A 17,516-nucleotide genomic window follows, 5' to 3' on the forward strand; every position below is an offset into this window, starting at 1 on the left:
ATTAAATTTTCATTTATTCCGAATTGGGATACGGCAATGGGGGAAAGCATAGATACAATTGATCAATTTTTTAACCAATGAATATAATTGAAATAATCAAAGTAATTAAAAAAAAAAAAAAAAAAAGACAATATACAAAGAAAAAACTTTTTTTCTAATTAAAATTTGTTTTAAACTAATGTCATATGAATCATTAAACTTATGCCATATGTTTATTATAACCTGACACGATAGCAATTGTTGGATGAGAATAAATATCTTTTAACACTTGAAGCCCTAAGGTGGATCAATTGATCCAAACACGGCTTTGACATTTTGCCGAAGTTATATTATTAATATTGAAAAATTGATAGATTATAACTTATTTTGATATTATTTACTGAAAAAGGAATAAACTATATAGCACATTAAGAGATGTACGTTAAGTTGCGATTAAGCTGGATTGATCAATCTACTTTAGGGTTTATAGACATATAAAAACGATTGAACTCATAGAATAAATAAAAATCATTGGATAAAGTTGCAAAAAATCATTGAAGAAATTGAGAACGTTCAGCTCTAACTTATAGTCAATCAGTTACGTCTACTTAAAATGAAATTCTGCCTAACAAGTTTTTTTCCTTATTATGATGCAAATAAAGACATATGAGAAGTATTTTCTGTGTACAACTTTCACACTTTTTAATAAAATGAAGGATGTTCATTCTAACAAAAAGCGTAGAAGAATAAGGGGAAAATTGTATGACAGTGTACCGAAAGCTTATTTAAATAAACGTGAAAATGCTTGAAGCATTTTGAAGAGTCTCTGATGATGAGGATGATGATGATGATGATGATGATGATGATGATGATGATGATGATGATGATGATGATGATGATGATGATGATGATGATGATGATGATGATGATGATGATGATGATGATGATGATGATGATGATTAGGTTTTGGTTAACAGAGACCATAAAAAATAAAAGGCCGTTGTTGAATTTTGCTTTTGTACGTGAGGCAAAAGATATTGTATACGTTCAGCTCATACAATGTAAATATACACATGCTTTTAAAAGGGGGTTTGCTTTTTCTTTTTAAACTTTAAAGTTAATCAACCTTACAGTATGCTTGTTTGCTTTTATATACGCAACTCTAAGCGATGATTCCATAGCTCAAATACTTTGGATAAATTTATTATTAAAAGTAGACTCTAGCTTTTACAGTTGTGGTTTATTTAAAACAAATTGTGACTAGTTAAGTAAGCCTCCACCTTTTGGTACTTTTTTACCAAAGGAGGAGATTATATCAATTCCATACTTTCATCAATATTTAAGGCAATAAAATTTGTCACATATCACAACTGGTTTCAGTACTTTAAGTAAATCTTCATGATCTGTATTTCATAGCCTAAGCAAGTAATTTCATAGACTAAGCAAGTAATTTCATAGACTAAGCAAGTAATTTCATAGACTAAGCAAGTAATTTCATAGATTAAGCTAGTAATTTCATAGACTAAGCAAGTAATTTCATAGCCTAAGCTAGTAATTTCATAGAATAAGCTAGTAATTTCATAGCCTAAGCTAGTAATTTTATAGACTAAGCTAGTAATTTCATAGACTAAGCAAGTAATTTCATAGCCTAAGCTAGTAATTTCATAGAATAAGCTAGTAATTTCATAGCCTAAGCTAGTAATTTCATAGACTAAGCTAGTAATTTCATAGACTAAGCTAGTAATTTCATAGCCTAAGCTAGTAATTTTATAGACTAAGCTAGTAATTTCGTAGACTAAGCTACGAAAAATGGTACACATTTTTGGCGTAAATATATGTTCTGTAAGCAACTAACTTTCTAAAAATATCATTGAGAGTATCTTTGTCAGGGCGATTTTAAATGTTCTATTTTTCTATTTTTTTTCACAAACTATTAACCTTACAAAGTTTTTGTTAATTTTAACCGGTTGCCATCACACAGGATTAGCACTACATTCTGATCACAGATTTTAACACAGGTGTTACATACTGATTTCATTACGGCCTATTTTGCGAAGTGTGAACTTTTAACTTTTGAAAATCTGATTTTAGTTTTTGGATATTTCTGCTCGAGAGCAATTTGTAATCTGTATATGTTGCTAAAGTATATATGTTTTACTTGCAGAAGTACATTTTTTGAAATACTGATGAAATCTATTATACCGAGCATTTAACCTAACACTAAGGTTATAATAGCAGCTTTTTTTATATCTATTTCTTGTTTTTCTCGAAACACTTGAAACAGTTTGTCAAAGGTAACGGCTTTTCAATGCACTAATGCTGTTACGATGGGAAGACCTTTTTTCCTTTTTAAGTCACCTTGATGAGGGTCTATTACTGTGATTAGCTGCCTTAATAACAATAACTAATTAAATATAACCACAGCAAATTATTCTATATAAGGTTGGCAATACAAGTAAAGACGAATTGGGTACGTTTTTAAATAATTAACACACTCTAAATAGTTTATTTTTTGTAGTAAAGAATATATCATGCTTCGATCGTCCAATTCCATTTAAAGAAGAAAAAACATACTTCAAAGCTTGGACTTTTTTTTTTCTTCCTCTTTATTGAAGTTCTTGTGCAAGTCTCTAATTGTCTTTCTAATGTCAATCACCTCAACTTTACTTATTCATAAAAAGTGCTATTTGCATTTTGCAACTAAAAACTATTGGCCAGGCACTGCACCCAATATTTTCATCTTTACTAGCATGTAAAATCACCCAACAACAATATCAATATTAAACAACATATAATAAAATATATATAACACCAAAACGCATACCGATAGCTTCGGTGGGAGCATTACTTTTATATAAGCTTTTATGTAAGCTTTTATATAGGCTTTTTTAATAATTGAATGATCAAAAGTCAAGAGAATTTTTAGTAAAATCCACATTATACTTTTTGCACTTCAATCCACATTATACTTTTTGCACTTCAATCCACATTATACTTTTTGCACTTCAATCCACATTGTTTTACAAAATCAGTTTAAGAAACTTAAAATCTGAGACTTTGTAACGATTCTACAATTGAACTGATTTACTTTATTAACTGGATTAACTGACTACGATAACTGATTTGAGAGTATTTTTTATAGTTAAAAAATTAATTAGTCCAAACTTAATTTTTGTAAATCTTTAAAAGCTCTCTGAAAAGACTTCTGAAGAGGATATCATGTCTTTTAAGTGAATTAGCAATGCTATATATATATATATATATATATATATATATATATATATATATATATATATATATATATATATATATATATATATATATATATATATATATATATATATATATTACTTGTTAAACAAAACGCAAAAGTTAAAAAATAAAATCTAAATGTTTATAATCTCTGCTTTAGGAATTCTGCACTGCACCTTGATGCAATCATCAAAGATGTGTCAGCATACTCACAAACTTTGTTTACTTTTAGAGCAAATTATTCTTCGCCAATATCATTTAGATCATAAGGAATTGGGATATTTGCGCGGAACAAATTATCCGTGATAGCTAGTTTGCTGTACAAACTCTCAGATGCATGTTCAAAGTATGCTTGCAAAACTCGAAGGTCATTCTGGATTTTTTTCATATTATCTTTCAACGCTGATTGGTGGTTTGATTTTACAGTGTGCAAGATCACGAAGTTTTCCATCGTGTCTAAAAGTGTTTATTTATATATACAGTGGCGATCATAAAAATAGCACGCCTCATAAAATTTTCTTTTAATTTTATAGATTGTTTCTTCATATTTAATTCTAATGGTATTTCTTATGATAGTTTACAAGTTGGAACTTGCATGATTGTTTGGGCGTAATACGATAATGTGACAATAAAAACTTTTATTGTCAAATTTCGTTTTGTGGACGTATTCAACGAAATTTCGTTTTGTGGACGTATTCAACGAAATAGCACATGTATATGGAAAATCTCATTTATTACTAAAAATTTGAGTTTTGTAAAAATGTTTCTAAATAAAAATGTTTCCTTTTGGAAAAACGTTTTATGGGCTGATGAATCCAAGTTTAATTACTTCCTATGAGGCAAGAAAAAAACCTATTGTGTACTCTAATGTCGGTGAAGCATGATGGGGGTTATATTATGGTTTGGGGAGCCATGTCCTGGAATGGTATCGGTCTCCTGGTCAAAATTGATGGAAATTTGGATCAATACAAATACAAAGTTATATTAGAAAATGTAATGGAGCGGTATGCTGATGATAAATTACCTGTTACTTGGATTTTAATGCACAACAACAGCCTAAAGCATACTACGAGATTTGTAAAATCATGGCTTGAGGAAAATAAAATTAATGTTCTAGAATGGCCACTCCATAGTTCCGATTTGAATCCGATCGAGAACTTATGGTACGATATAGGGGTGGCTTTACGAGATAGACAGACCTCTAGTTTTAATGAGTGTTGGGGGAAAATTCAAAAAGTCTGGAATGCCACTATTGTCGAAGAATGTCAAAGGCTTGTTAACAGTATACCATTAAGATGTACTGCAGTTATAAAGAATAAAGGGTACTCAACAAAATATTAATGCTTGTTTAAATGTTTTGATGTAGGCTTTCAAACAGAATTTTTTTTTTTTTGCTCAATGTGCTGTTTCTATGATCACAACTTTTCGTTGTATTTTGTAAACTTTTCAATAATTGTTATTCTTTAGTTAAAATTTTTTTTATATAATGACTTATATCTAATAAATGGAAGTTGATTAATAAATATCATCTTTTTTCATTTTCCAAATAAAGAAAGAAATTATGTTAACTCTAATAAAGAAAACGTTAGGTGTGCTATTTCTAAGATCACCACTGTATATATTAATTGTCAAAGTTCCATAACACAAAAACTTTGGTTCGAAAAATAAAGATTTTCTGAGCATCTTCTGAGCTCCTTATAAACGAAAGTTAAAATAAACATTTATAAAAACTTTTAGTTGTATTTTATGCATGTAAATATATAAAATTCAATTACCGTATGTAGTGCATAAGGAATTCGATTTTTTTCTCCTCGCAACAACTTGCTCTCTTAAAAAACCCAAAGCACATAGTATAAGTGTAGCAACGCTTAAAGAAATTGTCGCTTTTACTGCATTCAAATCGCTTGTAATTCTTTGGGGAAGTGCTTCTGGTTCGTTGGGTCGAATGTTCTAAATCAATCATAACACTGCAGGATAAAGTTGGAGAGTTGATAAACGGCGGAAATTTTCCGTAGAATTTGGTGCATATACTTAAAGTTCGACAACAAAGTCGTGTTTTATCAATTGCCAAAATTTTGGCAAATTTAAAAAAATTTCAATATGTTTGAAATTTCAATATGTTTGAAATTTCAATATGTTTGAAATTTCAATATGTTTGAAATTTCAATATGTTTGAAATTTCAATATGTTTGAAGTGTTTTTTTTTTACTCTTGGGTTTAATATAAACTTAGAAAGTTAAAAACTATTCGTTATTTTCAAACTATTTTTTTCAAAAACTTTAATATCTTTCACTAGAATTATACACAATATTTTCCTCCTCTGATTAAGATGAGTTTAAGCTCAGTTAATTAAAGCTATTCAATATTATGTGGAGCTTTATATTTAATTCTTTAAAAAACTTTATCTCATAAAAATTTATCATTCTTCAGTTTAATCAGAACATTCATTTTGAGGTTTAAAAAAATTTCTTTTTTAATTGTCAAAATTTGGCAATTAATCATATAAAACGCAGTTTCAATGTCAGGTTTTCAATATTTACACTAAATTCATTTTTTATATTTCTTGTTAATTTAAAATCAAACTTTAAAATATATCTTTTTTTTAAATAAAAATTTCACGCTTTTTGACTTCATTTTTTCTGGCGGCGAGAGGCGAAAATTTCGCCTCCAGTTAGGCGTCTGCCACTAGTTGGGAGGCGCGATCCAATGGAGGTGCCTCCAAGTCTTCTTACTTCCAAAAATTCTTCTGGTAACGGCTGTCAGTAGCTTCCACCATTTGCTCTTACAACCTACATTTTTGTTCTTATAAAAAAAATCTACAAATTAACAATCCAGCTGTTTTAAAATCTTGCGCAGACTTAAACTTCATAAATTAATATTAACAAAAAGACTTTCAATTTATGCTCATTCAATGGGAATCAAATAAATAAGCAAGGAAATGGTCACAACTCTTTTTAAAAAACCTTAGGTAGAAAGTAAGTTTACAAAAGTTGTAACAAGTTTTCTAATAATCGAAAAATCCTGAATAAGAAAATAAATTGTCAAGGAAAAGAAAACATAATTGAATAGATATACAATCATATATTTATGTAAGTGCGCATACAAATATATAAAAAAGGTAACGGCAGAGAACTCTTTTGTTTTTTTTAAACATTTTTAAAAATTTTTTTAGGACTCTAAGAGTACTTGATTTAAGGTTCCTTTAAATGTATCATAAATCTGCAGAACTTTCTTCTCACTGGATTTTTCCCACGGGGTTGGGTGGGAGGGGTGGGGATTTGCTTGGTACATTTAGTATCTGATTTATCAAACTTGTGATAACATACAAGAGTAAAAAAGTATAAAGTAGTTCAAGTTTGTTCAAAATTTATCGAAATAAATAAAAAACGAGCTGTTTTTTTCTTTTTTTAAAAAACCTGAACTTTTTTTTCTTTTTTTGTAACTGTAAAAAGAAATTATCACCTTAAAACTTTTAACTTCATTTGCGATCGCAGTGTGGATTTCATCATAGTTGTCTGCGGAGAATTTTTCCAAACACGATTTAAGGGTGAAAGTGCTCGGCTGCAGAACTAATCCATAGCTTTTACTGTCTTCTTCAACGACGTATCTATGGTGGAATTTTGCATTATTCTCCACATAATATTGAGCGAGTTGCAAATCAAAATGTCCGCCTTCAATCTGAAGATTTCCATTATTTATCTTATTTAAGAAGTCATCAAATTCATTGAACCCTGTAATGCAAGGATTTTAGAAATAAACACCACCAGTGAAAACTTCACCTATTGTAAATGTAGTTTAACAAAAACTTTTGATTCACATAGGAACCACAACTATAGAAAATGAAACTAGATCTACAAATATAGAACAACAAGTGCAGAATGTAGAATATAGAACCACGAATTTATCTTTTATCTATGAACGCTTTTCCATGTTTGATGAAAAATTTTCATTTGAAAAAAAGTAAAATAAAAAGTAAAATTTAACTGTATACTTCACCTATTGCGTAACCACCATTATCAATGACGTATTTTTGTTCTACCGATCCGTCCATGACTGCAATCTAAGTAAAAAAATAAAGATAAACTAAACGAACTTTAAACTAAAAAAACTCTTAATGTAAATCAAATCTTACATTTCTCATTTGCACATTTATATTTTATGAAGTTTTTAAAACCAGGTGAAGTTTTTTTCTTTAACTTTGTTAAAGTGGAATAAAATTTAACTCTGATGACAGAAAATTGCAACGAAGATTGATCTTGCTTAACAGCAAAATCTAGGCCTTAGTTTAAGATTTATGGCTTCGAAGTTATATTCATCTCATGATAATCACAAGATACTTATATGAAATGTCCGAAAAAAAAGTGAAATAAAACTATAAGACACGTAAAGTTCAAAAAGTACCCCCCAAAAAAGTTATTAGCTAAGCTCTACTGAAATGAACTACATTTGCTGAATTGCATCTACTTAAATAAATTTACCATATAACCTCTTAGTTTTTCATTCCATATTAAAAAGCAACCGGTTTTTGCTGAGAATAAAACAGTGTTGAGTTGTTTAAACGAACTTTGTTAGATAAACGAATGAGATTAATTAAGTCATTATTTAAAAAAAGAGCTGTAATAATTGCTTTTAATATGGTAGCACAATTGATTAAATTATTACAAAAATTATCAATGAACCTTAGTAAAACTTTCTATAGTTCAATCAACACTATTTTTGAAGAAATGCAGTAATCTATAAGCTTTTTTAGAAAAAGTGTTCAGTAGTGCAACTTTTCCCATCTTTTCCCCTGAAACACGTTTCGTTCACGTTCTGTGTTTTTGACCGAATTTCAATTTTTAACTTGGTAAAAGTATCGAGCTAAAATTTCGAATATTTAATTGCCATATGAATTTTAACAATTAGTATGAATTTCCAGAATATGAAATAAAAGTTTAAATAGCCTGGACGACTTGGCGTCGAAAATATCTAATGATAACCCATTTACTAATCAATAATCTCTACCAACCTTTTTTCCAAGTATTTGGAACTTATATAAAGAAGAAGTCTCTACGATCAACTTTGTCAAGAAAGCAACAGAAAATGCCACTAAAAAAATGCGAGCAACCAATAACAAGCCAGATAGCATCCGACTAAAGAGGCGAGTTGAAGTGATATTTTGGTATCTTAAATTGGGAAAAACAATATTTATTTAAATAATGCGTATAGCGTTTGAGTGCGTGTAGCGCGTGAAGAATTAGTTTAGATTCAAAATAGTAAAAAGTAAAGGAACTCTAGTTGTAAATTAAAAAAGAGAAAAATTTAAAATTACCCAACGGCTGTAATTGTAAGAAAAGCCCACAAGATCCCATCAACAACTTCGCCTAATATTTTATTGAACAACCTTCTTTCCCCTTTTTTGTTAGGAAGTATTTCTACTATCCAGTAAATTACACCAATCTCACACAAAACTAACGCGACAAACAAAAAAATTGGTGCAACTTGGTGTAACGCGTGTGAAATTACATTCCTTGGTGTCCTTTGCTCAAAGTCAAATATTATCGATCCTGGAGAATTAGCTAAATGTATTGAAAAGAAAATTTAGAGTAGACATAATTACTGTGCAGGACAAGAAATATAGGTGTGTATCTGTGTATGTGTGTGTGTGTGTGTGTGAGGGGGGGGGGGGGTTCTTTTCACTCCCAAAAATCAATCCAAATAGATTCTTACCTAAAGAAATAAACGAATCAGTAAGACGCTTTTCTTTATCGAGAACTACGAGTGGGAGAAACATGTCAAAGTTATCTTGGTTTGATTGTTGAAAATAGAAACTGAAGTTTGAAATCTCTTTAAAGATTAAATAAGTCTTGTTAGGACAACACTTTCCGAGAGCGTTATATAAAACCTTAAGTAATATGCCAGTGACATTATAATCTCCTGAACGGAATAGATAAGGTGGGGTGTTTTTCCATCCAATACGAATATCAGTAGGACAGAACTCATGCCTTGACACACAAAAGCTCACTAAAAATAATAGTTTAGCAAATACATGATAAGCCCATTGGGAGCTGGTATCTATTTTAAATTGTCACTGCGAGTTCAGTGGCAAATGTCTATAAAAAAATAAAACTGAATGTTCGTTACAATATCTAACTTTTCATTATTTCTGATTTTCTTTTTATAGCATTTTTATTAAAGTTTGTGAAAAGCATTTGATCAAGCTCAAAGGGATAATTATAAATTTAGCGTCTTTGGTAACTTTTAGGTATTCAAGACAATTATCTGGGCTTAATGATTTTATTTTTTGAAAAATCATAATTTAATCGCTCATTAAAGCTTTACAAAGTGAAAATTTACAGCAGAATATACAACAAAAAATCTTACGAGATTAAAATAATATTAAGCATTAAGTACGCGCAATTATTTTTAGGTGTGAGGTTTGTGTGTTCGTTCATCTCGTTTGGAAGTTTTTTTTTAACTCACCTTGCATTACTACAGCGATAACAGCAATAAACGCGATCATTTTTCAATTTGTAAATATTCTTCTTTTATCCAAAATTTGCTACCATCGAGTTCAGATTCTTTAAACAAAGTAAACATTTTTTTAAAAGAAATTAAATTTGTTTTATGTTCTTTCAAAGAATTATTTTTTCAATTTAATATATTTATAACGAGATTGTATTTTTCAAAATATTATCTCTTCGACACAAATTTAATTAATCAAAAAAATAGAAAATCTGTATTATTCTTTTGTAATACAAATTACCCCCGTTGATTTTTGTAAAAACAAAAATTTGCTTTGTTATAATTTCTGTATTTAAAAGTTTCAGATATTCACGAGTAAGAATATTTCTGTTTCCTAAAACTCTGCATATTTTTATTGCAAGTACAAGATAAGTTGCATAATCAAACTGCAGTGGCAGAAACAAAAGAGCATTATTGTATGTTTTTTTACGTCATATTAATTACAGACTTATGAAAAATAAAAGAACTTTAAGAAAGTTAGCGCAAGGTGGTTTCTACTTTATGGTAAGTTCGAAAATCTCAAAACCATTCTCTACTCGGTTAACATTTACGCCGTTAATGATTCTGTTATCCAATTCCATCCTTTTACAAAGTAAAGTTTAATTTTTATTGGAAATTCTGTTGTAGATTTAGTTTGTCTCACTTTTATCGTCTGAAAGTTGACTGTGCGGCTTATTTACAAGAGAGATGATTCCCACGATTTAGTCAAAAACTGTTTTTGAACGAATAATGCTAGAATATGTGACGTCTACCGTTAACAAAAACTGTACAAAGAAACTGGGAGTTTTCACCCCAAGTATGAACTGGCATGGGCCAAACAATATTGACACTGGAAAATGGAAGATTGGAGCAAGGTAAAAAGTAATTGTACAGATAATTTAACTATTCAAGGTTACAACTACAAACCATGATTAAATATTTAAAGCAGTTTTTATACTGTTAATATTACTAATGTTGTTCTGTCAATAACGTTAGAATATATTTTTTGGATGCAGGTGATTTTTTCTAATGAATCAGACTGAAGTACGTGGGCAGAGATCAAAGTTCGTTCTCAGATCAATTGAAGAACCTATTCGAGCTGGACAATTTAAACAACACATAAAACCCTCCGATAAAAAAGTGTTTTGGCGTTGTTTTAGTGGTGAGGGTCTTGGGACATTACATCTTGTGGATAATATAATGAGTTCTAATAATTACATCAGTGTCCTACAACACAACCGGAACCAGAGATGACGAAGATCTTTCCAAACAACGATAGGATCAAAAAAATTCGCCTAACACCTGACAGACAACAACATTAAAACTTTAGGGAGGCCAGGGAACTCCCCAGACATTAATCAAATCAAAAATCTGTGTTCTATTGTTAAACACTAGGTTTTAGAAATCGTGATTGTACCCATAAAATAAAGCTGATGGAATCCATCATTAACAATGAATAAACGTCTGGCAAATATTCTGGACTTTTCCACAATGTAAAAGTCCAGAATATTTGCCAGACGTTTATTCATTCTACGCAAAACCGTGTTTCATTACTCATACATGCTAAGGGAGGACATAGTATATATACGCAAAAAGTTTTACCTGGTGTCGTTAATGGTGTCGTGAATAAAGTCTTCAAGATGTAATTAGCGTCTGCGAAGGTGTTAATGTTTTGTAGGTGCTAATTAGTGTAGGTGTTAATGTTTATAGGTGCTAATGAGTGTATGTGTTAATGTATGTAATTGTTATTGCATTAAATGTGTGAAAATGACGCGATTGTAAAAATGTATAAAAAGAGAGTGTATTTTGTAAAATGTTTTGGTTCGCAGTCAGATGTAAAAAATATTATCAAGTTCAAAAGTAAAAAGTAACTCTTTAGTGTCTCAGGGAAAGTCTAAATAATTCCCCACAATGGAATATAAATATTCGAAAGTTATTTAATTTCATTTTAAAACTAAGAAAATACAAGATAAATGAAGTTTATAGTTCATTAAATTTACATTTGTTGCGTTGAGTTTCCGTTCCATGTATTGTTCTCATCGTCATTATCTTCGTCATCTCTTTGAAGTTGACGAACATTAGATTGATTATTACGTTGACGAACATTAGATTGATTATTACGTTGACGAAGTGTGCTAAAAAAAAGAAGTTGAAATAAAAAATGTTCACAAAAATTATGAACATAATCGACAACCGGCAATTAATTTCTAACTTATAAAAAAACCAACAAAAAAAAACAACCTTTTATCATTGGTTGTTGTTGCAGAATCAAGTTGAGTATTATGGGAAGTTGAGACGGGCTGTTGAAGATCAGTTGTTGAAAAGAGCGATAACACCCAGTAAAATAGCGATATTATTGGATAAAAAATAAATAGGAAAATTGCTTTAGGTAAAGATTGAGAAGTGGAAACCGCCTGAGGTTTACCCTATAAATAAAAAATTTCAAAATGGCAAATAAATATTTTGACGAAATTAAAAAATTTAGTAAACACTGATAGTAAACACTGATAGGCCAACGAATTAAAAAAGATTAAAGCACCTAAAAAGAATTTAAAAGAAATACGATTACAAGTATCTTTAAAGTTTGCCTACTGGTAAAACAATGATTGACGCGTTTGGGACTAGTGACAACTCACGAAGAGATTTTTCCATATCACATGTTGTAAATTCATATTTAGGAAATAATGTAGATAATCTTACATTCGACGAGTTCATACGCTAAAACAAAAGAAAAAAAAAATTGTTTAGCGACAGATATTTCTAGCAAGTCCGATCCATACAAAATTATCCACCAAAAAATAACATTTATTATCATCATTTAATAACCTTGCATATAAAGTCTTGCAAAGATAGAAACATAGCATCGGCAGGAAATTGGTTGGATAAAGATGAGCCATTAGGCAGTCGAAACTGGATTCGTGCAATATTACTTAAAGTTAAATTTTAAGCAATTAATTAAATTGTTTATTTAAAGGGTTTTAGGCAATACATAAAACAAATAAAAAATTGAACCTTTCAGACTTTATTACAGGGGTTGTTACGCTCATTTTTTTCTCAGCTAGCGCTTCGTTCCTGGATTTCTTTTCTAGTTCAAACTTAGCTGTTTTATCAATTTTATCTTGTCGAAGCTGTTCTCTCACTCTCTCTCGTGCAGCTTTTTCTTCCACTTTGCGTCTCGATATTTCAGCAGCCAGCTGCATATTTTGGCGTTCAACCAGATCGCGTTTTGCCAAACTGAGTTCTTGACCTTCTCGCATCCTTTTTTTTTCCTGTTCTTTTATTTTCTGCAAAAGCAAATCCAATTTCACAAAAACTGGTTGCATATCCAAATTTTAAGTTTCATAAACATTTCAACGAAGAATTTAACCTCTTTTTCCTTCTGTTGTTTTACAATTCTGCTGCGTTCAAGCAACGCTTCAGTGTTTTCTTTGACACTCATTCCGTCCATCAATAGATTATCCTAAAAAAAAAAAAAAAAAGATTGTCGCAAGAAAAAACTACCTAATAATTCAAGTAGTAAACAAGTAAAAGAGTCAAAATTTTTAAAATTAACTTTTTGATCCTTTTATTTCAGTGTATTGGGATGAAATTGTGTTTAGTTTTTAGAGGTTAAAAATACCCTCCTTATTTTGACGTTTAAAAGCTATACATCTAAATCATTTTCCCCCACTATTACAACTTTTTCTTTAGTTAATCATAAATCTACAGAATCACAAGAAAACCTTTTTTTTATTTCTTAGCACTTTGAGTCAAATCAAAGTTCTATTAAATGAAACTTCAAAATTCAAGATGGCCTAAGTCATCACTACGTTATCTTTACATAAATTTTATGTAACTGAATATTACATTTGCGGATTTATGTAACGGCTGTTGCAAAAAGAGTGGCGCGTTTTTATTTTTTACGTATCTCATTCAATTTTTGTGCTCACGATCAATTGTTTTAAAAAAGATTCACTTTTTTTTTTCTCTCTACATAAACTTATTTTAATATCTGTTTTGTTTGATATTAGGTAATGAAGAGTATTGACTTACAAAGTGTAGTACTTTTTAAGTAACAAAAAAATGACACACCATCAAAAATGATCAATGATTTAAATGATTCAGTTGATCCTTGTACAGTACAACAATGGTGCAAAATAATCAAGGAGGAAGGTGCTACCGACTTATGTCACTCACTCAGTCAACCACGGACCGCACGTACAAAAACAAACATTCGTAGGATGGAAAAGATAGTGTAAAGCAAAAACAGAAATTTCCACAAAACGTTATGGTGTGCTTGGGGTGAGTTCGGAAGATAACATTATCGGTCATTTTGGAGAAAGGAACGATCAACAACAGAATTGATATCGAAAATGTTTTGCCAGTAGCTGGAAAATACGGCAGCCAAGTATTCGGAGACACCCATCATCTTTACCACAAATGGTGTACAGACAACTTTCAGGCTTTAATTGACAAAAACCATTGGCCGCCAAACTCTCTGGACCTTAACCCGTTTGACTGCTTTGTTTTGGACGAATTTGTTAACGAATTGAAACTTGTAGTAAGACAAATTAGATTAAAAAAAAATATTAGAAAATTGTGTGTTGGACAAGTAGATTGTTTCATGCGTAGGAATAACGGAAACTATTTAAATAAATGAAAGTGAAGTTTCTAGTAGAAAAAAAAAATTAGATCGATATCATAAAAACCGAGTAAAAACCGAGTAAAAAACGCGCCGTTTTTTTTTTTTTTTTTTTTTTTTGTGACACCCGTTATCGAGGATAAAAAAAATTGCCTGAGCAGTTGATAAATTTCTCTGATCTTCCTTATCAGCTGTAAAAGATGTTGTACTTTCTTCACATTCGTAATTCATTTCTGTTTGACTGTTTGCATTTAGAACCAAATTTGCACGTTCTAATCTCTTTGCCTCTTGTGTTTTCTAAAATAAAAAAATAAAAAAATAAACGTTAGTTCCCTGTCGCTATTTTATATAGTTTAGGTACAGATGTGCACTTTGAATGAAATTTCTTCACAGCAGGGAAAAACAGAGGTATAGAACACGCAGATACTAAAGCAAACTGTAATTCTTGAAAATGGAAAGAACTTAAACTCTTAAACTTGATTTGAACTTAAGAAAACATTAATTTTTATGAAGAAATTTCTTGAACAAGTAAATCAAAAATAAGTGAAAAAAACATACCAATGCATTCATGAGACGCTGCTTAAATTCATTTACTGGAAGCACACCAAGAATAATATCAATAGGTAAGCCTTCGTTATTTATTAGATACGTTGAGGGGACGCACCGTATAGTATCTAGCTTAATTGTAAAGGATGACAAAAAAGAGCTTTTAGAAATTCACAATTTATAAGTGTTAAAGCATAATTAAATAAAATCAATTAAAAAGCAGAAAAAATTTTAATATAAAAAAGAAAATTTAATTATCATTCTGAAAAAGAAAAGATACATATAGAAGAAAACTGTTTCCATGTAATACTATCCACTGTGATCATGACATTTACACTATAATCATCAGTACAAAGGCATGATATCTATAAATGAAAATCATAGATGGTAATAACTATAAAAACAACAATAACAAAAATAGTAACAGCAAAAAAAAACCACATCTCAGCCTTTAAATAGAATTAAGAGATCATCTTCCTTCTTGTTTTCTGTAAAAAAAACTTTTCTGTAAGGAGTCAATTTAAACAATTTACATTAACTCATTTTAAAAAGTTATAACAATAAAATTTATCTTGTCATTTTGTAATATAATCAACTTTTTTTTAAAAAGGGTACCTCCTCATCAGCCCAAATTTTATCTAATGCTTGCGACTCACTCTTATCATCTGTAAAACATGCAAAAAATAAAGTGAACTTGAATGCATTTAAAAATAATCACAATAACATGAAATTCAACAACATTTTAAGGATATACTTTTATGAGTTGTCAGCTATATGGTCAATAAACTTATCATTATTATTAATTCAGCAGTTTCACACTGCATAATAATGAAACCCATTAGATACAGCAGCATTCAAAAGTATTTTACATCAAATGTAGATTAGTTACATTCTAGTACAGTATAAAATTTTCTAGTACAGTATAAAATTTTTATTCAACTTTTGAATAATTATATTTCAATTTCATTTACGTCAAAAGTAATTTTACTTTCAATTATATTTGAAAAAAAAAGTCAAAAAAAAAAAAGATGATTATCAAAGTTCATGAAATTTATAATTATATTAATCAATATTTAGTGACATTTTTTGGTGACACATCTTTAAAGCATTAAGCCAACAAACTTAATTTGTTTGTCTATAAATATTTTTCCATTTTTGGCAGAAGCCACAGACAAATCCTTTTGTTAGCATATTTTTGCTCTCTAGGTCATAGGTCAAGAATTTGGCTAGGCTAGTCCAAAACACAGATTATATTAGAGCAAACCAATTTTTCGCATACTTTGAGGTGTATTTTGGGTCATTATCCTGCAGGAAATACAATCATTGACACTTATAAATCAGTAAAGAGCTTTATGTAAATATAAGAGTTTAAAAAAATTAGGAGTAAAAATACATTTGAAATCAAAACTGAATCTAATTGATTATTAAAATTAAAGAGCTTCTACTAATTTAAACTATATTTGTATGGGTGTACATTCCACATACAAAGAATGGTTTAATTATTTTCCATTAAAAAAAAATATAGTAAAATACTTTGCAGTGTAACAAACCTTTCACAAAGACAATAAACAGTTTTAGTTCTTTAATTGCTTTTTCAATTGCTTCATGTATTTCACCAGAGAACCAGATCATCATTACCACACTATTTTTTCTACAACAGTAAGGGTGATGATTAAAAAAATCAAAAGACCCAAAAAAAATATTTACAAAGTATTTATAAAAATAGATAAAGAGAAATAACTACAGCATTAAATGACGATCACTGTTTTACATAATAAACAAATTTATTTGCGTAAACTTTAGTACATAACTATGTTCTTCTCATAAATATATAGCATATAATATGTTCTTCTCATAAATATATAGGATATAATATAAAAACAAACATAATTGCAAATATTTAATGTTGTGAAAATAAGTTCTTTTTTCAAGAATACTTCATCACAGTGATCCAGATGATCCAGTCTACTAATTGTTAACCTGTTTGTAATAAGCAACTCTTATAAGAACAGTTGCAGCTTACAAACATAATGTCAAGTTTTATTTTAAAGATGGAAAGACTAAATGTGCATATTTTTATATTGTGGAAGTTTTGGTAGAGGAATAATGCTACCCAAACTGATAAAGAAATATGTAGCATGTAGGGATAAGATATTTTAACTTAACAGGTGGTGCAAAAATACTTTGTTCACAGATTAAAGGATGAAATAAAACCATAGCACTCACCAGATTTTAATGACGCAAATTCAAAATCATCAGGCAAAAGTAACCCACACCAAAACAGGAGTTAATAAACATATAAATGATATCAAAAATACCATATACTAACACTTAGAAAAGTTAGCCTAATTCTGAAAACTGAATGATTTGATCTGCACGCCCTTAAAAATAAAAATAAAACAGAGACATATATACGTCCTTATAAAATCTTTTTTCGTGATGAAAAATTGGTCACTTACAACAAGGTGGTGCAAAAAAGGCAGTAAATTGTTAAAAAAAATTCTCAGAGTAGCTTTCAAAACTTGAGTTCCATGGCAGAAAAAAAAAAGTTATATATGTGGTGCAGTAAAAAGAATTATCCCTTATAAACTATAAAACAGTGATAAAAACATTGAAAAAATTTGAAAAAGAGATG

The 17,516-nt window shown here is 29.6% G+C and overlaps 2 protein-coding genes across 3 annotated transcripts; both read right to left on the minus strand.

Moving 5' to 3' along the window:
- Positions 1-3,341: 3,341 nt before the first annotated feature.
- LOC145190245 (uncharacterized) lies at positions 3,342-9,815 on the minus strand. 2 transcript variants are annotated; one of them, XM_090090706.1, is made up of 8 exons: positions 9,694-9,815; positions 8,941-9,234; positions 8,543-8,789; positions 8,240-8,396; positions 7,228-7,291; positions 6,694-6,962; positions 5,007-5,181; positions 3,342-3,687 (listed from the first exon to the last, which is right to left on the minus strand). In XM_090090706.1, exons 1-8 carry the CDS (start codon positions 9,731-9,733, stop codon positions 3,470-3,472), a joined length of 1,464 nt encoding a protein of 487 aa, XP_089946832.1. In that variant the 5' UTR covers positions 9,734-9,815; the 3' UTR covers positions 3,342-3,469. The 2 variants fall into 2 exon arrangements, with proteins under 2 accessions (XP_089946832.1, XP_089946834.1); XM_090090708.1 differs by lacking the exons at positions 3,342-3,687; positions 5,007-5,181 and adding an exon at positions 5,446-6,033.
- Positions 9,816-11,626: 1,811 nt separating this feature from the next.
- LOC145190445 (UBX domain-containing protein 4-like) lies at positions 11,627-17,495 on the minus strand. The gene is made up of 11 exons (XM_090091130.1): positions 16,432-17,495; positions 15,497-15,546; positions 15,162-15,246; positions 14,894-15,009; positions 14,489-14,632; positions 13,082-13,174; positions 12,727-12,998; positions 12,541-12,643; positions 12,307-12,432; positions 11,956-12,140; positions 11,627-11,849 (listed from the first exon to the last, which is right to left on the minus strand). Exons 1-11 carry the CDS (start codon positions 16,514-16,516, stop codon positions 11,711-11,713), a joined length of 1,398 nt encoding a protein of 465 aa, XP_089947256.1. The 5' UTR covers positions 16,517-17,495; the 3' UTR covers positions 11,627-11,710.
- Positions 17,496-17,516: the final 21 nt, after the last annotated feature.

Source organism: Hydra viridissima, unplaced genomic scaffold (genome assembly GCF_058129835.1).
Source record: "Hydra viridissima isolate aposymbiotic clone 2 unplaced genomic scaffold, HvirCarnegie_v1 scaffold_6, whole genome shotgun sequence".
Lineage (NCBI taxonomy): Eukaryota > Metazoa > Cnidaria > Hydrozoa > Anthoathecata > Hydridae > Hydra > Hydra viridissima.